The sequence below is a fragment of the Lissotriton helveticus genome, chromosome 7, assembly GCF_964261635.1.
Source record: "Lissotriton helveticus chromosome 7, aLisHel1.1, whole genome shotgun sequence".
NCBI classification, from domain to species: domain Eukaryota; kingdom Metazoa; phylum Chordata; class Amphibia; order Caudata; family Salamandridae; genus Lissotriton; species Lissotriton helveticus.
In genome coordinates, this window is record NC_136068.1 from 1,703,693,280 (window position 1) to 1,703,715,559 (window position 22,280).

General features: G+C 44.0%; 1 protein-coding gene across 1 annotated transcript in view; it reads right to left on the bottom strand.

The window, feature by feature from the left end:
* The window catches only part of LOC144769650 (IgGFc-binding protein-like), a 573,708-nt gene that overhangs the window by 197,360 nt on the left and 354,068 nt on the right, over nucleotides 1-22,280 (bottom strand). Inside the window, exon 12 of the mRNA XM_078653825.1 lies at nucleotides 2,905-3,503. Within this exon, the coding sequence (XP_078509951.1) occupies nucleotides 2,905-3,503 (599 nt within the window). The remainder of the gene's footprint in view (nucleotides 1-2,904; nucleotides 3,504-22,280) is intronic.

Consider the following 22,280-nt stretch of genomic DNA (forward strand, 5'->3'; position numbering starts at 1 on the left):
GTGAATTTTTTAAAAAGCTCAATTCGTGCAGCTCGCTCCGCCAGGCATCCGCCACAGGAGTCGCGCTGTAGCAGGTCTGACCAGAACCCAGTAGGGAAGCTAAATTAATAGTCCCGCCCGTGAGGCAGCAAGCCTAGTCTGCCGACTAGCAAGCCTGCCTCACCCAAGATGGCCGCCGGACTAGTGCGCAGCCTCCCCGTCCCTCAGTGCCCCTCAGCTCATAGTCAGCTGAGAGGGGGGCGCCCAGATCTAACACGGCAAAAGGGAGGCCAGGAAGAGCGGCGCGATAGTCAAGGGTGACAGGTAGGTGCTCGTCTGCCCCCAAAGAAGGAGTTAAAACAGAGTCCTTTCTCTCCTGTTGATTCTTGGGGGGTTAAAACAGAGTCCTCATGCCAGTGAAAACACAGAACAGAGAGAGACCAGGTACTGGTGCCAAACCCTTACCTCTATGCTCCTTTAGGCGAATAGTCTCTACTGTGTGGCCCTGGTTTACTGCTGACAATACCCCTAAGATGGAGGGGTAGATATTGCTGATTGGTAGTGTTACTACCTAGTCATGAAGCTGGCGGTGATTAACAATAGTTTCAACAGGGTTGCGATGACCAGACTTATCACATGAAACTGACCTTGTTGGCCTTGATGGGATCTTGGGCCCACTCTATGTGGCCCGATACATTGCTACCTTCCAGAGACAACTCAGGTGGCACTGTTGTGCTCCCAGGCAGTACTTAGCTCTACGGCTGGCATTGTAGGCTTAGTGGATGATTCCCCAACGGCAGGGGATATTACTGCACCACACTACAAGGTTGGAGGGTTTTGTGAGGTGGGATAGGATAGGCATCACTTCTCTTGGGCGTGTTTGAGTGGGCACTCGAAAACTTGCATTAGGGGACCTGCAGGGGCAGTATCTATTTTCTCATACCAAGTTCCACAAATACATGCACTTGCAGCAAGTGAGGACCCTTGAAAATTACAACAACACAATCCATTCAACATAATAATGACAGTGGCACTCTTTGTGGATTGATTATATAGGTTGGGTTAGCTTACAGGCAGTCCAGGTGTACACAGTCAATTCCTTGAAAAGCCAACACCCATCCTGAGAAAGCTAAAGCTGTCCTGTTGGTGTTCAGCCCTAACACACTTAGATTCTTTACAGCTCGTTCATTTAAAGTGGGTCAGCAATCACAAATAAGGCCTGGCCCTGGAAAAGGACTGCTTATAAAACCCTTTTGGCCTTACTCCTCCCATCCTGACACCCAGGACAATAAAACAGAAAGCTGACTACCCCTCTCCACCTGCAGAGGCTCCATGTGCTCAGCTACCATCCTTGGCAAGGAGCAACTCTAGGATGCTGTCCCTTCTATGTCACCCTGTGTACAACACGGTCAACTATTGTTGGGAATTTCTTTACTGATTAAATGATGAGGCCAGCATAGGTCTGCACAGCGAATGGAATCGCTTCTGAGTGCTGAACTGAAGGGTTGGGAACTCTTTACAGAACTTTGTGGAGTCCTGCCAGTTTCGAAACACTCAACAGTTTGGGCAGATAATGGAACTGAAGAATTCTGCCAATGTTCATACAACGTTGGTCAAGCCAAAAATCCAGGAGTACAATAATTGTATGCTTTCTTTCTGAATTGATAATGTGGTCCAAAGAACAACTACCCTATACTAATAATGCAAGCAGGGCAGGCATTCCCATGCAAAAGACCACATAGACGTGGTGCAGTGAAATTTTCAAACTTTCACTACCTCACTCTGCCACTTGACTGTGTCAAAATCCCTATGCCTGCTCAGACCAGGCTTAAGGATCAATGCAGGACTTTTACAACGGAACTTGTCTATGTGTTCTGACGACCAACTCCAGCAGTGCATCACATTTGCACCAACAGAAGCGTCAGAATTTCTGATGCATCTCTTAATCCTTGCTCCATGGAGCCTCGTATTGTAAATATACTGCATCCATGGTGTCACAAGGGCATTTGACACAGGTACAGGGAAACTGATGCATCAATGCTTTTGCGTCAGTTTCTTGGAAATGAGGCACTAGGCGCTGAGAGAAGGGAGCACGGTAGGGATTGTGCCTGCCTGTGTGAGTGCAGATTAGCAGTTTGCGAGTGCCAAATGATCAGTGTGCGAGTGTAAAGTAATCTGTGTGTCCACACAAGTGGGTTTTAGCAGATGTGCCCATGTGTGTCCAGATTGAGCAGCATGCCTGTGTGAGTGTTGGGGGGAGGTGTATTTATAATAGTGAAGAATGAGAGTTGTGTGTGAGTTTAGGTTCAGCGAAATTAATGTATGAGTGCAATGTGAGATGTTCTCTTGTGTGAATGCACTATATTAAAGTGAGACCTATTGGCATTGCCAGTGCTTGTTTTTCTTGTTGATGGATAGTCGAATCCAATCTAGCAATTACATCAATAAATAAGATTTGATGGCGGCCCCCTCCCCCACTATGATAACTATTTCTGCACTACTGACTTTGGGGAATATGGTTGCCCTAAAAAACAAATTTGTCTCAAGTTGGTATTGCCTCTGTTTAATGCAGTCTATTATGAAAAATAAGTGTTTCTTAATCCCTCACATGGACGATACTCTTCTAATGTTTAGGACTTCAATGTAGATGACTGTAATACAAAAAAGATTTAAAGTAGCTTGCTCCCACTATTTCATTTATCACATGATGAATTTGAGTGATAAGTGCTTTACTGTTTGGACAGGATAAAGTTGCATCGCATCCACAGACACCTGGGGCAGATTTACAAGACCCTTGCACCACTTTTGCGTCATTTTTCCCATGTTAAAAATGGCGCAAAAGTGGCGCAGCGGGCTTGTAAATCTGCCCCCAAGTGCCTTAGCAGTCCACTAGCTGGTTACTGTTTGATTAGGTTATATACATACCAAGGCTTTGAAAGGAAAGTCTCTGCTGAGGGTTATGGTTAAGCCGTAGGCCTCCAGTGTCACCACTTTGGTGTATGAAACTGTCTTGCTTCCTCGGTTGTCATTCTGAACTGTGACTGTGAAGGCAGTGAAAGAGGGATCCGTGGAGACGAGGCCAACCAGCTGATAGACGCAGGTGCCCATGAAATCGTATCTACGTCCATCCAAGGTGGTGTAGTGAGGACCTCCACTGCCGGTGCAGGTGGAGTAGCTGACTGGGAAGCAGCCTCGAACTCCATTGACCAGCATGCATTTTTCGGTGACTTTGCATTGGGTATTCCTGCAGACCACCATGCCAAGGGTTGGGTCACACTTACAGCGCACTTGGCAGTTGGTATCTAACCAGAATTCCTCATTTGGTTTGTAGTAGATGCCATTGGAAGTGCAGCCGCAGCTTCCCACAAGCACACATTTGTCGACATTAAGAACATAGCCATCATTACACTGGCAGGTCTCAACACAGGGTCTGGTGCAGGTGGCAGGGGCAGCTCTGTCAGAGCAGCTGGCTGGACAAGCGTTCCCGCAGGCCTCATAGTGACTGTTCTCACCACAGGGAAGTGCTAGAATGGAAACATATATATGTTAGTTCACCACAAATGTAATTCACTGCACTATAATCAGAAAACATATATAATTTCTATGCAAATAGTAGGCCTTTGTGATGACATTTCACACTAATATAATATTTAACAATAGAAGGGCCTGGAAAGCAATAGTCACTGACGAATCTGAGTGGTTATGAAACCTCACTAAATACTGAGATAACTTTGCACATTTATTAAATACAAGCTTCTGCATTGATGAGACAGCCTCATGTGCCAATGCACGTGACTTGACATTTATCAGTGATTGAAGGAGCTGGACTGCTGTACAGCATGAACACCATTTTGCACCTATGATATCTCCAAGACCTTTGGTTTTGAATAAATATATTTCAATTGCAATCCTCGTGGTGCACTGTTTCCAGTACCATGCTTCCCATTACGTGCAACACTTGCTGAAGGAACCTAGATCTAACTAAGGGCTAGATGCACTATTTATTTGTTAAAAATGTGTTACCAGTAAACAATTTCAAGAACTGGCCTATGTACTAATAGGTCCGTACATAAAATTCTGCATCATAATTGGTTTAAATCCGACGTACCTCATGTATATTAGTGAGGTAATGGGCACTTTTTAACTCACTACGAATGGAGGTCATTACACGGATGGTAGCCCGCTGGGGTTTGTAGACCACCATGCCTGTGATTATCTGTCAATAAAGTAGCATTTCTGTTAGAAATTGCAGCCTATTTCCCTGAAGGAAACCAGGCTGCATTCAAAAAGATAAGCTGACTTTTATTTTTAGTTATTATTATTATTATTATTATTATTATTAAAGGCTTTTGTAGCGTGCTCTATTACTAAAAAAATAGTATTCTGGCGCGGTGAAGGCTGAGCAGAAAAGGGAGAGGACAAACATCAGGAACAGAATGAAAAGAAAAATTAAACTGTGGCGTTAATAAGGTGAGTCTTTAGTCCTTTCTTAAAAGCACTGAGAGTAGATGCAGTTTTTATATGAAGGGGGAGAGCATTCCAGGCTTTAGTTTGTTTGAGAGTTTGCAGCTGGTCCCATGGAACACTGCCTACTCCCAAACAAACGTGTTTTTTTTTCTTTTTCACTACGAAGTAAGGGAAGCCCTTTCCCTTCTGCAAATTGATTACCACTCCAACGTGGGTGTATGTATTGTTTCAATTATTTGACTGCTAGTTGGGCCTTAAACTATTGATACATATGGATAGGAATTCCTGTTTGGTAGTGATGCCTGAAAGACACCAGTTCTTAATAGCGATTCCTTATACATTGCTAAACCCACTTTGCGATTCAGTAGAAAATTACTAATCACTAAAGTGGGTTTAGTACATTGCCTAATTTTTAGGTTTTAGATTTTTGATCCTGACACCCTCCTGCCCTCATGTGCGCTCTGGCAGTTTGTTTGCTCCTCTACCCCCTATCCCACGGTTGCTAACCCTTAGTTTGGGCTGCAGGTTAGGGATGTTGAGCGTGCCGTTTTTTCAAGCCACCAGGCTGAACTTTTCATGTCCCAAAAATGTATTTCTTTCAGCCTAAATTGCCAATCTCTCCCTAAAGACCAGCTGCACTTATTTAATTTTCTTTTTGCAGTTAGTCCCGATTCTGTATTTCTTACAGAAACTTGGCTGCATGAAGGTTCCCTACCTGATATTATTTCAGCACTTACCGCTAAACTTCTCCCTGATGGGGTGAAATAGACCTCAAAGAATTGGTGGAGGTATTGTCACTGAAAATACCATCCCCATGGGTACCATAGTGATTGATTTTCAGCACTTCCTGACTTATTTGCTACACATATTCTGCGGTCAGCCAATTTTACTTTGCGGGGTGATATCAATAGCCACCTTGAGGATGCTAATAATAGAATAGCATCAGCTTTCATCAATTATCTAGGGACTCTCAATCTCGCTCTTCTCATCTCTGCATCCTCTCATATTGCAGGCCACCTTTTGGAACCCATTTCCTCTAACTTAAAAGCCTTGACTGTTGCTCCTACTCTTCAATTCTGTTGGTTGGATCAATTTGCAGTGTTTTTCAGAATTAGGGTCTACTCCGTCTCCTTCTCTTGGCCTGTTCTGAAACCTACAACCAGGAACTGTTCCAAACTTAACACGTTTGAGTAAAATGAGCTGCTTCTTAATATAATGCCCGCCCTTATCTCTCAATCCAACCCTGACCAAATCTCTGTGCACTAGTGGCTTTCTGAGGACACAGAGCCCAATTAACTTAAGACAAAATCCTAAACTTACTACCATTTTGGTATTCACAGACGGCACTTACTCATTTTGGTATTCACAGGAGCCGCTTACTCATTTCGGTATTCACAGAAGTTAGGAGTTCTAACTTTAGGACTACTAAATGACTTCTGTGAATACCGAAAGTCTTAAATTTAGGATTTCCTGTCTTGGCCTCGAGTTAGACACCCCGCAAGGGATGTTAGACCACTGCTAGCTGGAGTATCTGCATGCAGGAACCTCAGCGTCTCATGTCAGTGTGTCAGCAGGGAAGTCCTGATCTCCTCTCCTTTTCCCAGCAAGATGTGATGTTTAAATATCCAAAGGTCTCCCCGGGGGTTTGACCTTGCTGTGCCACTTATCGGACTGAGGATGAAGTTGGGAATAAACTTTATACATAGTTATTAGACATGAGATGGTAGTCCTGCTGAGTTTCCAAGAATCTTCATGCATAATGTATGGGGCTTTAACAAGGAAAAATCCAGCGTTCTGTTTTCAGTGTCGTTTTTAGGTAAAAGGTTAGTCACTAAGACTAAGAACTGTAATGTGTGTAATGTAGGGAAGAATATAGGTGAAATGTTAGGATATTACCTGAGCCTATATGGAATAGAAGACTACATAGAATGTGTTTCGGGATATTTCTAGTGCGGACTGGGTTTTTTTTGCACTTAAATGTGATACCAAACTTTTCCTGCCTTATGGTTTTGCAAATTTTGCAGCTAAAGCCCTTTATCCTTTTTGTACCATCCTCAGAGAGACACAGGATTTTGGCACAATTCTATATCCATGTTATGCGTCTTGATTCCAGATATAAATGCTGTCATGTAAGTCCATGGAAACACACGGAAAACTAAGTAATAATTAGTGTGTTAACGTAAACTACAATTCCCATGATTCTGGTGTTGTTGCTTCCTTTCTTCCTACCCAACCTTTCATTGCATAAGACGATTTCTCGGTGGTCAGTTATATGCAGATCATTATTTAACTGCGGGAGGAACCGGAGCTGTATGTACCGACTGCGGTGGGGTAAGGATGGTATTGCACCGTTCTGTGAATTTCCTAAAGACTTGTGCGCACGTGAGCGCTTACTGTGTTTGGAGATCAGCTGATCTTGTGAATGGCCTAAAGACTTGTGTGCTAGTAAGCGCTTACCTTGTTTGTAGATTAGCGGATCTCATTTGATGCTATTGTTGTTCCCCACTGAGGGCCTGACTCAGAAGGTGTCGCTGCACCTTTTTGGATTAAGGAGTAGGACATGCCCGGCGTCCTGTGTTTAAGGATCGGGTGATCTCTCTTTATAGTAGACCGAGGTGCTTCAAAAGTTAAAACCCAGAACAGGAGTTTCGGCTGAGACTCAATTTACAGGAAAAGTCTCTATTGGTTGTCCATTCAGAAACTTCTTAAATAGTAAATAACCTTCTGATGAAGGCTTGTCAGTGATACAAGATTACATGGATCCAAGAAGAAGTGATAACATATTAGAAATACTCATTGTCAGTCTCATGTTGCAATTTAACAGGGGGGCATTGTTAGACCTGGCATCTTTGGCGTGGTTTCCCCTGTATTTTTGCCTCTACCTCCTGTATGCTGTGTTGGATTTCGTTTTTGCTGGTTTAGATGCTTTGGGCACTTTGCCACTGCTGATCAGTGTCAAAGTGCAAGTGCTCCCTGTGCAAATTGTTATTGTAATTGGTTATCCATGATTGGCATATTTGTATCACCAAGAAGTTCCTAGTAAAGTGCACTGAGTGTTCCATGGCTGGTGATACAAATGCTACTAGTGGACCCACAGCACTGATTGTGCCACCCACATGAGTAGCCCTAATATGGTGTCGCAGGCCTGCCACCGCAGTGCCTGTGTGCAGTCTGTGAACTGCCATGTCAACCTGGTTGGTGTCCCCACTGACCAGGTCTAACCCTTCCCTTTCTGTACACATTGGTCACCCCAATGGAAGGCCCAAGGTGCCCCCTTGGGCAGGGTGCAGTGTATGTGAAAGGTAGAGCATGTACTAGTGCAGGTGACACGCTCTGGTAGTGAAGTACAGCCATTTTAATTTTTCACTATTGTAAGGCTATCTTGCCCATAGGCTATCATGGGGAATGCTGGCTACAGTGGTTACCTGCATATCTTCCATTAGGAGCAAGAAAGGACATAAAAGTCTGGTATCCCTGAACTCAGAATTTAATAACACATCTTTTAGGAATGGTGTTTTTTAAATCCTGTGTTTGAGAATAGCACTTTTAGAAAGTGGCTGTTCTCTTGTCTGACCTTTCTGTGTGCCTTGGCCTGTTTGTAAAATGACTGTCTGGTTTGTGAGTGGCAGGGGCAGGGTGGCTCCTAGAGGCTGAGTGGGCCAAGCCTGGGCTGAATAGCTCCATCTGCATCTAGAGTGGTGGGAGGGGATAGCACCTGGACCTGAATAGGGCTGTGCCTGCCTTCCATAATGCTGGCTCCACCTCCTGCTGAGCGACTGACGACCCTGCCCTTCTCTCTGAAAGGAAAGGAGAAGCCAGGAAAACAAAGTGCTCAAGTAACACCCAGAACTGGTTCAGACCGGGCTCAGAGCCCTCATGCACAAAGGGAATAAACAGCTAGATTCATCATTGTCCCGTTTTGCGAGTCCTTAATAGCGATTATTAAGGAATCGCCATTAAGGACTTGCAAAACGGGATTCATGTAGGAATCGCTAAATAAATTGCGATTCCTACACATTCCTTATTTGCGATTAGCAAATTGCTAATCGCAAATAAGGAATAACTCCCCATTCATTCCTATGGGCCTAAAGGCCCATAGGAATGAATGGGGAGTTATTCCTTATTTGCGATTAGCAATTTGCTAATCGCATATAAGGATGCGATTTTAAGGGTGCCAGGGGTGTCCAAAGGACACCCTGTAGCACCCCTGAAATGAAAATGTAGACTGATGTTGCGCACACACATGTCCAAAGGACATGTGTGTGTGTAACATACAACTGAGAAAAATGCACAAAAGTGCATTTTTCTCAGTTTTCGCTATTTACCACAAAGTCAGACTTCGCGGTAAATAGCGGCCAAAAATAGTGATTTCGCAATTTTTAAATGCTTCTTGAATTGCATTTAAGGAATCTCTAATTGAGATTCCTTAAATGCAATTATTCGCAAATATGCGATTTCTACAATTGCGATTTTTGCATTTGGGATGATGAATCCCAAATGCAAAAATAGCGCTCGCAAAGGGCCAGATTCTCAGAATCTGGCCCTTTGCGAGCCGTTTTCGGCTTGATGAATCTGGCTGACAGACTTTTAGGGGTATAAGTACAGGACCCTAGACTACAGAAAATTAGATCATCCTGGAATCAAGAAGGAACCTCTGCCAAGGAGAAAGCTGGAAGAGTGAAGAAGAAGGACTGTTCTGCTGTGTGTTTTGTGGGCTGACCTGCAGTTGCTTTGCTGCCAAGGAAAGGGGAAGGACTTTGCTTTGTGCTGTGTCCCCTTGCTTGAAGAGATCTCCAAGGGCCTGAGTTGAGCTGGCTCCCTGTTAAGAAGTCTCAGGAACAAAAGGACTTCACCCCCAGCTTCCCTGAACTCTATCGAGAGAGTTCTGTCCTTCCTAGAGCGCTTGGGCCAGTTGTGGTGCCTCTGGAAGTTGTACCTGTGTTGGGGAAGCTGGAAAAGAAGATACTAAATCATTTCTGCAAATTTTCATGCATCGCTCACTTGCAGAGCGCATCCCCATCAGTGTGAGGAAATTCCCGCCGCCGTAAAGAACGAGATCATCGCAGTGCCTGTTGCCGCTGCAAGAACCGACGCGTCCTTCGCTTGCGGAACGCATCGCTCTGGTGCGGGAAAAGTACCATCGCTGCGAGTATCGTCGCAGAGCCTGTCATCACTGGGTGAGATCGGCGCACTGCCCGCTTGCGGACCACATCACGTCGCTGCAAGAGTTGTCGCAGAGCCATCACATCGAGGGGCCGCGAGAGGAGAAGATTGACGCTGCGCCCCGCTTCGCTGCCGCACCTGAGATCGTCGCCGTCCCGAAGATCGTCACATCGTACCTTTGCGAGACGCTTCCTACGAAACCTGTGCACCGGAATCCATACAAGGTATCGCATCCCTTCCCATACAGACCGGAGTCATCGCAACATGCCCGCTGCGTCCAGCTGGGTTGTCGCATCGCCTCCCCAGGGTCTCAGGAGTGACGCATTGCTTATTTTTCAACGCTACAGTTTTCACTTGGAACTTTTTGTTGCATCTAAAGGTACAAGAATATTTTAACGCAACCTTAAGAACTCTTTTGAAACCATATTATATTCTTGAACGGTGTATGTTGGATTTTTGTTGTTTTCGTCTTGTGTAGTTTAGATTAAATACCTTTATTTTTCTAAACTGTTCTGGAGTCAGTTTGTGGTGTTTTCGCTGTGTTACTGTGAGTGTTTGTACAAATACTTTACACATTGCCTTTGATAAGCTTGACTGCTCGTGCCAAGATACCAAGGGGGTGAGCAGGGGTTATCTAGAGAGTGTATCCTTCTTACCCTGACTAGAAGCAAGGGTCCCTATATGGACAGTGTTACCTACCTCTGCCAACTAGAGACCCCCAGATCTAACAGGCATGATGCAAGAGGAATCCTTCTCTTCTCCTGTGATATTGGGTAGAGTTGATTCATGAGTAGGTATGACTGTACCTGATGGCTCAATGAAGGAAGTAATACAATGTGTTCTACATATTGAGAAAGTGGTAAATATCACATGATTCCCACTCCTTTGTCCCCGAGAATTCTGATGCAACAGCCGAATACTCACCACTCCACCATGATATACCCCCATTCATGGACCGAATAGGGTAGAGGGAGGTAGAATCTGCAATCAGTAAAATCGTCCAAGGCAAGGCACCCGGCCAGGATGGCATTCCTGCCGATCTGTTCCGTGCCAGCCCTAAGCAATGGTCCAAATTCTTTTCCTTTTTGACCAATGCCCTCCTCCTAGGGTCTCCAGTCCCAAACTCCTGGAAGGGAGCAGAAGTGATCCCTATATATAAGAAGGGGCCAAGGGGTGACCCTGCCAACTATCGGCCGATCAGCCTGATCGACGCTGGTCAGAAGGTGGTTGGCAGAGTCCTCCTTGAAAGGATCCTATCCTGGGCAGAGGAGAATAACATTATCTCCCTCTTCCAGGCGGGGTTTAGGGCCTGTACAAGTACTGTTGACCAGGCTTTCAGACTGTTACTACTGCATTGGAAGACAGTCTCGATTAGCAAGGGTGGTCTGTACCTGGCCTTCATCGATTTGAAGACCGCGTTCGATCTGGTCCCCCGAGGGCGGCTGTGGGCGGTCCTTCACGAGATGGGGTTCCCTCCGCCCATCCTGCACCTGCTGGCCCGCATGCATGATGGAACCTACGCACGCATTCGGTGGGGCACGAAGGAGCAGTTAACAGAAAAAATTCCGGTTAACAGAGGTGTCCGCAAAGGATGTGTTCTGGCGCCGACCCTCTTTTCCCTATTTGTTAATGGGGTGGTTTCTTTTTTAACTGACATCGATGCTGACGCCCCTAGTCTGGCTGGTGTGAAGGTCCCCGCCATGCTCTTTGCCGACGACACGTTATTAGTTTCCAAAACGCCCATGGGGCTCCAAAAATTGCTAGACCGATTTTGTGACTTCTGTAAATTAAGGGGCTTGGTCATCAATACTTCCAAAACAAAGCTCCTTTATTTCAATCCCAGCAGAAAAGCTAATTGCACGCTCACCCTCAACAAAGAGCCGCTAGAGCTGGTCAAAACGTTCGAATATCTTGGGATTAGGATATCCGACCAACTCAAGTGGAAACCCCACATTGAAAAAATGGCCCTAAACCACAAACGGGTCGTGGGCCCCATAAGCAGGGAGCATAGATCTTCAGTTTCTAGAACTATAGCCCCTGCCCTAGAGATCTATTCAGCAAAAGCAGTAGGCAGTGCACTGTACGGGGCAGAGCTCTGGGGTTTTAGTAATGTTGACCTGCTAGTAATGGCTGAAAACCAATTTTATGAAGAGCTGTTGTCGTTCCCCAGGAGTTCCCCTAGCAAGCCCATTCAATATGATCTTGGACGCAGATCTATCAAAGACCTTATAATTCTGCGTCCGCTTCTTTATTGGGCTCGCCTGTGGCGTACACCAGAGCTAGAGAGCTATGCAGACGGCCTCAAAGAAATCATGAGCTTGCAGGGGTCACACAAAATAGCCTGGCTTTTCAAAATAATGGAACTCCTGTTGGCCATCGGCCTTTGGGTGGCATGGGAATCCGGTGCTTCATTGTCCAAACTAGAAGTCAAGCGGGCTTACTGGCGGCGGGTCGACGCCCAGGAATCTAGAGAGGATAACTTGGGCAGGCTCACCGATGAGTTTCGACTGCACAAAACTGTTCCCTTACTTGAACCCTACATGGACTTTATTAGAAAACCAAAAGATAGGGCATTGTATGTACAGTTTAGAATAGGAACCCTACCAGTCCATGAACGCACCTCTAAATGGAAACCCCCTTACCAGACGCCTGCCACCTGTCCGCACTGCAGCACCGAACTGGAAACTATTCCACATGTTTTCTTTGTCTGCAGTGCCTACAATAAGCCCAGATCCAAATGGTTAAAACCTGTTTGTCTCCTTCTTGAGACCTGATGTTATGCCCCAGCTTTAAGAATTTTGCAATCTGATCCTAACACAGTACTGGCGTGTGGGGTTGCCAAATTCCTTAGTTGGGCGTGGGTGATCAGATGTAAAGCTATGTGACGAACCCTCTTTCAGGCAATCCTTGGCTTCTTGTTTCTTTTAAATTCAAAGCTGTAAATTGTTTAATACTGTTTTAAACTGTCTTTTTAACTATTTATTGAGTGTTTTTTAATAATATGAATTGTATTTAACTGTCATGTGCTTTTAAGATATTATTATATCGAAATAAAGCTTTGTACTCACTCCTTTGTATTTTCACAGGAATAAACTAATTCAACTATGTGTAATAGGGTAACAGATTTATGTTTCATTGCCCTTGAGAAGAACTCCTGGATTTGAGATTCTTAAATTATTTTACAGGTTTTGAGTCACATACATATATATAAGCAAGATGCCATGTCAATGGTAGTGTTGTGGTTAAGCAGTGAAACTAATAATTGTATGGTATTCTCTTTAGGTTTTCCTCCCAGCAGATCCCTTCCTTTCCGTCCCTCGCTTGATCCAATCAACATTATGTTTTATTGCAATCAGAATTTGATACAATCAAGAGGTGTACTTATGTTTGAGCATCGAATCAACCTTGAGGTATCTTCCCAGTAACATCCTACAAGTCTGTATAGATATGGGTTTGCGTCAAAGTCCATGAGTAGATGCATGGGAATACGCATAGAATACCATCTAGAAAGGCAGCACAATATGTTGCATAATTTATTTTTCATGGAGCAACGTAAATATCCATTACCGTTGCTTTTTAAATACAGAAAAAGATTTTGCATCAGAGGAGCATTAAAATAGTAACATACATTTGACACCAAACCTTTGTGAATCTGGACCTATATTTTGTTCTTCTTGGCCCTGATTACACGTTGGATGGGAAAACCATACATGTGGTAAATGCATGCATTAAATTCCATGGAAATGAGAGGTTTGTGTGGTTTTAGGAAAACAGCCTTTACATCGGATGGGTTACAACGCATGCCATTACACCGAATGCCGTTACAACGCAAAAGGCTGGTTGCAGAGGGTAGAAGGTGCTGGATTTAACTCCAACACCTTCCCTATCGTTGCACACACTGGAGTTGAAATAGTAAATTATACTATTCCAACTTCCAGCGCACCCCAACAGCAAGTCAGGGTAAAGGTACGCGTTGTAACAGCATGAGGGGTAATAGCATGCGTTGTAACATCATACAACTGTGGTTTTATAACTGAATTAATTGGTCCCACACAGTAATTCCTTAGTTCAAGTGATTTCACTCATAATTGGATGACAATTAAGTTGATTTACCACATTAACAGTAAATTCACATGCAAATGTATTGTTACCTTAGTGTATTTCAACTTGTAATCACTGGGGCTTACTTCATTGTGGCTGGTGAAATTAACATTTATACTATGTAGATCGCCTCTACTGACTATAACTACAATAGTTTATCCTCCTTCAGTGACCCAAACTCCCAATGGTCATCCAGACACCCCTTAAGGAATAAAACATAGTACAAAATATCCTTGAACAAACCTACTCCTACACTGACACAAAACAAAATACTGTTTCTGACAAAACCTACAGCCCACATGATAGTCTTCCCCTCCTATCCACATGCTGGTCCAGTCAAGCTAAACCAAAACAGCAACACACAAACTAAATGTCCACAAAAGGATTTTAATAGGCATGATTCACATGAGACTTGTGATTACTTGCTTCACACTCACTACTGACCAGCATACAAATGTCATAGCCACTGCCAAACACAGGAAACAATATGAAAACTGCAAGCCATACTCTCCATCTGTCCCTCCTACAAGCATTCTCGTTCCAAGACATCTCTCAACACACTACTGAGGAGTATAACTTGTGTAAAAACCCTAAAACATCAGACTATTGCTCAACAAGTATTATCTGCAATTCACTGACATACCAAAATGCTCCATGATCACAGATCCCGAAACATATCCATAATCGCCTGAGCTCAATGTCCTAAACACAAAGGGCCTGATTTAGATTTCGGAGGACAGGTTACTCACAACAGGGACGGATATCCCTTTTGCCGAAATATACATCACATAGGATATCATGGGGTTTATATTTCGGTGGATCGGATATCCATCACTGTTGTGCCGGAGTAACCCATCTGCCAAGAGCTAAATCAGGATCAAAGTATAATCTTCCCAAGCCACCTAAAAATAAACTCTTTCTCTAAGCGCAGGGACCAGTCTCATTCACATTGTACCAAAGTTGCAATCCTGAACTGCAGGTTTTTCAGTCTCTAATGCCATTTTCCTATTTGCCCTCTGCCATGATTGTGATTTGGACAGATTCTAGCAATCTGACAGGGCCCGAAGGACTGTACTGATTTGGTCAGTGAATGGACTGATGTTTTAGCTTTCTGTGGGACAATTTTATGATTGGGTGTGCTGGTTATTGATTTCCTTTTTATCATAAACATTGCTACAGCAGCCCCTAATGCATGCAGTCGGTGGTGTAGCAAATTAAAGGGAGCAGAGGCATTTTTATCCTGGTCGTGTCTGACTATCCGCCACCCCGCTCTTCGCTCTTAAAGGCCATTGCGGGCAGAAACTGCAGGGACCACCATGGGTGGCAAAAGTTCTAGCTACGTCACTACATGCAGTCTCCCATATCCTAATCCTAATTTGCAAATGAAATTCACTTTTTTTTAGTTATCTAATTCCATAATAGGGGCCCTTTTATTTGGTTGCACAGGTCCATTTTCTTCCCCAGTCCAACCCTGGAGCTATTTAACTCAGATAATCTTGGTTCTCATCATCCTCCATACCACTATTTGACCTTATTCAGCCACTCGGATAAAGCGTCCTCCACTTCACCACAAAAGAAAAATAGGAAGGTGAAGCGGGGTGGGGAGTCACTCAAAGACTCACTTGAATGCAAACTGATTAATTCAATAATTGGGTCCTCTTTCAAATGTTTCAATGTGCCGATTACAGCCATGACAAGTAAACCACTGAGAACAAAAATCTTATATCACTCACCTGGCAGCAAAATAAAGATGGTTTCATTGATGGAAACACTCATCATCTAATTTCCTCTTGTGTTCCTGTTGTCCCAAAACATTTCAACCACCACTAGACAAAAGATAATGGAATCCACACATACCTGCTCAAATACTTCCTAAAGAATATCATATCTCTTCTCATATGCTTCCTAGCTGACTTTCTCTACCCACAGTAAGAACTCTATATTCAGCATGGTTGTTTGTAAAGCATGAAACAATACATACAAATGTATAAACACTTTAAGTTAGGTTGATTAAACCAATGCTTCATTCTCGTTAAAAATACAGACCTTAATGTACCTAACACCTTATTTACCAGAGACGGAAAATGTAAAAGCTAAAGGCCTCAAACACATTCAAATTAAGCATTGGCAAAGCCAGCAGGTCTGGCTTTATTTGCTAACACATGCATAGCATGCACCATGGACGACATACTCATATGATTAGTGGGGATCCCCTCTCCCTATTTTCTGTCCATTTTCTAATATACTAATACTGAATAATAAACAATTACTTACTATTTGTATAGTAGACGAAATGCTGACCCTCTCTGCGAGTGAGGAGCAGACACTCTGAGGCAGTGAAGTCTGTCTGGTAGCTAGCACATGCGCATAAAGTTGCTTGAACCTGCTATCAAGCACAAAATTCTTGGATGGTGTAATTTAGAATTCAGTACTTCATTGGCTCCCTTCTGATAACGGACAGGACTGTAATTAGTAGAGGTGGTCCCGGGTATTTCAAGCATGAGCACTACACTGTCCACCTGCCCCCCTAAACTGGTCCAGCTTGTATTCCTAGTTGAAGAGAATGGGGTAAAAATAAAGCCAACGCTGCTTGTTGCTGAACAGAACATCAGCATATCCGTCAACATGGAGGGGACACTTGGGGCCTCATTTACAATGGGTGCCATAGAGTGGCACTGCAAGCCCCTTGGCTAAGGCACTTTCAAAGCACAGGGATGTGCCATAGCTACAAGGATATGACTGATCCCTTTGCTCTCGCCTGCGCTGGTGCACAATTTGCTGCCACGGGCCAACGCAGGTACCCTTGCACCATGGTGCAAGAATGCATGCATCACGGGGACTGTTGTTTATGTGCAGGAAGGTGTTCCTTCCTGCACATATACAATCTGAAATGGCGTTTCTCAACTTCTATGTGTGCTGCATTTGAACACATCGACCTTGCAAAAGATAATTTTTTCATGATTGTTTATGTGCAGGAAGGGACACTATCATGCACATACACAATCACCAGAGATGATTTCCTCATTATATGCGTGCTCAAGAGGAAACAAATGAGGTGGAATGAATACATTTCTCCTTGTTGCGCCTCCCTACACCATCCCCAGGCAGGAGTAGCATTCAGACGCATTTCCAGGTTTACGTTCTCTTAAATCTGGAAATGTGTCAGGTTCCATTGGCATTGTTTTAAAACACTCACAACAACACCCATGGAACACCCCTTTCACGCAAAGTGCTATGTGTAAAAGGACAGCAAAAGCCAAGCAGGATGGCTTTTTTTGTCATTGTAAATATAGGGTAGCAAAATGCGCTTCAGGTGCTTCACGAAAAGTGATGGACTGGTGGCACAAGGGAACTGTAAATAAGTCCCATAGTATTTGCACTGGGTATGACAAATTGTTGACCCGAGTATGTTGGAGATCATTATTGGCATATGGTGAGGGGGTGGCCCACACAGCAACATTTTAAAAGAAATAGAATCGATTCCTTGGGCTTTTCAGGCTTAATGAGAACTGAAAGTGCCTAAGTAGCCTTTTAGAGCGTATCACTTTTTAGCAAATTTAAGTGAAAACTGTGATTTAAAATGCACTATTTGACCCGATTGGTTTCAAAATTGTCTCAAGGAGAGTAGACCCAAAGAGCCACCCTAGAAGCCAGGTTCTCTCGTTCCAATCACTGGTTAAAATCTGGAGCAAGTAGCAAGCCCCACTACTCTCAAAGATGACCAATCGCCACTGGCATACAGTCCAGTTTATTTTGGTGTTTTCAGTTGAAGCAATTAGGAATTCATACTCTTTATAATTTCTGGATTTTGCTTTGTGTCTTGTGAGAAAGTGGATTATTAGTTAAATTCCAAACTCTTCAAGCAATGATGAAACTAGTACTTACTAGGTCCAGCTAGGTCTCGAATACCTTAAAATTGAGCAGCACCCTTGGTAGATCTTGTACTGTGCAGACAGGCTTAACATAGTATCAATGTACCAAAACAGCGAAAAGTAGAAAATACACAACAATATAACTCTAGAGTAAATCTTAATGAGCAAATAGACACCAAAACAAAGAAAATCTGAGGTGGGAAAGAAGAGACATGATGTTTGTAAAGTTTTAAATGATTCTAGTGCCAAAAAGTGCAAAGCACCAGCTGCAGGCATCTGGTCACGGTAGACCGGGTCAAAATCAAAAGATAAGGCAGACCGCATTGGAGTGCAGGTCAGAGCCAGGGAGCAGTTTTGTCCCAATGGAAAGTTTACTTTCAAAAGCAGTCTTTTTTTCTGGTGAAAAGTCCTCATTCAGACCCCCATGGATGTGGTTGCAGGTGAGATCTAATTAGGGGCCCATCAATGGTGGCCAGCTGAAGCATAGGTCTTAAGTGGAAGTCTCAAATCAGACAGAAAGTTTGAGGCTCTCAACATCGAAGTCAGAAAAACAGTGGTAATTATCAAAGTTTCCAAAGTTGGACCCTAGGAAGGCGTGATTGCATTGGCATTGAGTCCTTTACATTTGAAATATAGAATGAAGAGACATATAAAGCACACATCTACTCCAAGGAGTGTCCCTGCGCTAAAGGGCAAACAGACCAGCTAACACACACCTCACAGTCACACAGGGAAGGGCCAGGATTTCAATGTCCTACGGAATGCAGTCTCGAGGGGAATCTGACATAAATTGCATAAGAGTTTGTTCCAGGCTTTAGCTGCCAGAAAGGAAAATACTTTCCTTCCCCTGTGGACCTGTCTGAAGCCAGGAATCGATAGAAGAAAGGCAGAGGAGAAAGGCATCATTCTAGAAGGACGTTACTGAGCAAATTACTTCATCAGATAATCCAGACCGGCTAAATACACTGCCCTATGCATCAGAACCAGGGTTTTGAATAATATACATTTTCTGATGGGCAGCCTCATGATCTCATTTTTTTGGCCTTAGGACTATGTGCACCACTGCAGACCAGTGCTAAAGTTTTTGTACTCCCTCCTCTAATGGCAACAGTGGTTTACACCCAATTAGGACATTTAATTTACTTATAAGTACCTAACATTGTGGTACTACATGTCCCCAGGGCCTGTAAATTAAATGCAAGTAGAGATCTTGTAACACTGATTATTCCACCCAATTAAGTAGCCTTTAAACATGTCTCAGATCTGCCACTGGAGCCGGTGTGTGCAGTTTGAAACTGCTATTTCGACCTTGGGAAAAAACCTTTTGACACGCCCAAACGTAAACTTTTTTTTCAATAGAAGAACGTCACCCTTAGGGTATGCCCTGGACAGCCAAGAGGGCAGAGTGCACTGTATTTAAAATGTTGCACACGTACCTTTAGGTAGTGAAAAACTCTTAAATTTGTTTTTCACTACTGCAGGGCCTACCTCTCCCTTAAGTTAACATAAGAGTTACCTTATCACACTTAATAAGCTATCATTCCAAATGGGAGCAGGTGCCCAGATCATGTGTGGTGTCTTTGGAGTTGTAAGGAAAAATCCTCTGTCATTGTAGAGTCGGATTTTACATTACAAAGTTAAAAATACTACTTTCAGAAAGTTGCCATTTACCGGCTTTAGCCGTTTAGTGTCTGTAGCTTGTCTCTGGGTCTTATGTAGGGGTGAGCGGAACTTGTGGAGTTTTACTCTGTGAAATTCCACAGAGTTACATAAAAACTCCACTGAATTCCGATGAGTTGCCCCTACCCTTTTCTCCCTCCCAGGCAGAGAAGCTGCATATGTATACAACATACCTTCTGCATGACCTGATTTCAACCCTGTCTTTGTGTTTAGCAACGTTTGGGGGGATAATTAGAAGAACTTATTACAAGGCAATGAAAAAGTAACTGCTAATGAGGCAAAGTAGAAACAAGAACTCTTCAACATTCTTTCCTGTGCCGTAGGGAGCTGATCTAAGGGGTAGGCCTCTTCCAATGATAGCCACCCAGCCTGCATCTTAAGTAATGAGTATGCTAACTCCAGTTCTCATGTTGAGTCCCTAGTCCAGCGTCCTTAGTAAAGACACGCATCATGTGATCTGTATAATTAGCAAAAGCTATGAGGCATCAACGGCGAGCAGTAAGACATAGGTGCAAACTAACTCGCCCCTCGGTCCACTTTCAGTTTCTCGATTGCCATGATAGTTGAACAAGGATGTCCTTCTCCAAAGAACTTAATGATGGGTCCGCTCATATGTGTTGGGGTTGTAACAGAAGCATGGTGCTACATTTCCTTGATGTGACTGCAGCAAAGACAGAAACAACACACAAACATGCCCCTTTGACGGTAATAAACACTCACAGGCCAACATTCTGCCATGTATTTACGAGTGAAGCATCCATAGTTCAAATGGCACTAGGTTATCACGGTGGTAGTCTATGCTAACGCAGAGTTGGACGTAGCGACTTGCCTCTTTACTGTAGACATTAGTGCAAAAACTGTGTCAGAGAATGCAGCAACAAACCAATTATTATGTTTTGCTGCACAGCACAGTTACCTTTCCTGCTCAGAAGGCAATATCATGTTTTTGTGATACATCACATATCGCTTCATGTAAAATAGTACCACTTTTTTAATCTCGGAAGGAAAATCATTTGTAATGGTGTTTGCTGCACATGTCATCTAATATGGAGCCCTCCTGCCACTCTCTGCTGGGAACACATTCTGCTGACATCATCTGTGATCTGCAGATCAGGAGCTTGATTCACCATTAGAGGCTCATACTTGTGCTTGGACAGGCAGAAGTAAAGCACGAAGCACGAAATTAAACATTTTTATTAGCACGCATTCAGGCTGTGACAGATACTGGACGTGACAGGTGGCCTTGTAATGGTATTATTCCAAAGCATAAACTCTCAGATAACACTTACTTGTGGAGGTGGAGACTTGATCTTCTACCTCCTACTTGTGCGTGGGCCTTTTCTTTTTCATTAATAGCCCACCACATGTTGCCTCTCTCCTTGTACCCTCACAGACTCCATCTCCACCCATGTTCTCTATTTTCTATTCTTGTCTCCACACCTCTTCCCTCCACCTGTTCTCCTATGCTTCACTCCCTTCTCCTCCTCCTTTGTCTCCCCATCCGCTTTTTCCTCTCAGCCCTCTATTGTCAACTCTCACCCTCCCTTTCATTCTGTTCCTTCTCTCCCCTGGTCATCTCCACCACTCCTTCTCTTAGTCTCTCAGCCACCCCGTCTTCTCTCCCTCTAACATTTGTCTCACCCCTAGGGGCTCCTCCATTCTCCCTAACCCTCCATCTTGTGCCAGGAGGGATGTCCGTGAAGGATGCAGAAAGCACGCTCAGATAATGTCAACATATTACAGACTAAGTGACTATTCAGTCTTCATCATTTCTAATGAAAGTACCGAGACTCTGTGTCTCTCTAAAGGGCGCCAAGAGCCACATGCAGAAGTTAAAGCTTCCGGTCACAGTTACTTGTCAAACAGGCATGGGAGCATCCAACTTTGCAGCAGTGTGTATTTCGATGTGATTAATGATGCGCCTGCAGATTAATGAGCTAGAGCTGAGTTAATGGCTTGGAATGAAATGCCAGTTTGATGTGCCTGGCTACAGTCTACTCTATGCTGCGAGGACCTGTCCTCCCAGGTAACAGTAGATGGTCACCATATATCAGAAGTTGCTGCAGAAAAGACACTTCTGTAGTGCATGCAGCGCACCAGTCTCTTATCATTTCCACCGGCATTCACTGTGCTCACGCTTTGAACCAAGGGTGAGCCGGGTGCAGATAAACTGTGCCATGCTGTGGTGGCAGAGTTTTTTGTAAACTCGTGGAGTGGGAAGGCTCTGTGAACTTCACCAGTAGACCAGAGTTTACCACCGATTTTAAGTCACATGACTTGGTATAGTTGACAGTTGGGCTGTGTGTATTCCTTCATGACAGCCACAAAATAGAGAGCTTAGGTGTACCTGGGTGGGCCTTCACTGGCAAGATGAGACAGCGGAGTTGGGCACAGCTGTACTTACACTTAAATAGGCTGAAGGACCAAGATAGTCATCTTTGGGAAGTACCAGCAAAAGAAAACAGCTCAATGGCTCCTAGGCGACCTGCAAATAACAACATGCACTAGTTACAACTACCTTGGCGTCAGACAATCAGAAGGGGCAAAACCAGCAGCCCACCTAAAACACCTAAGAAGTAAGGGGGCCGGCATAATTTACAGGTCGAAATGCCTAAACCAGTGACTTCACAGTCTGACTGCAGAACCCATCCTGAAAGTTCTTAGAGCAAAACTTGTTCCCTCTCTTAATTACAGTCAACTAGTATTTCCCAGCACATTCAACAACTACCTAATGAACCTCTGAATCTCTGCTTACATGTAGGTCCGAACACTCCCCCGGCAGGCCAGGAGAGCCAGAGTGAGACTGGAGCTGGGATTTGCCGGCCCGGATATTATGTGCTCAGGGGACATAATAAAATACTGCATTAGTACTTTGCATGCCTCAGCACCTTCACTGAAAGCTTACATTAAAACAGTATTTGAAGAGGATGGTTCCCCTTGGGATGTACAGTTGGCAGCAGCCACAGCTTGGAAAAAGACAGTGAGTGCACAAGTTAAGAAAATATCATTTGAAAGGGA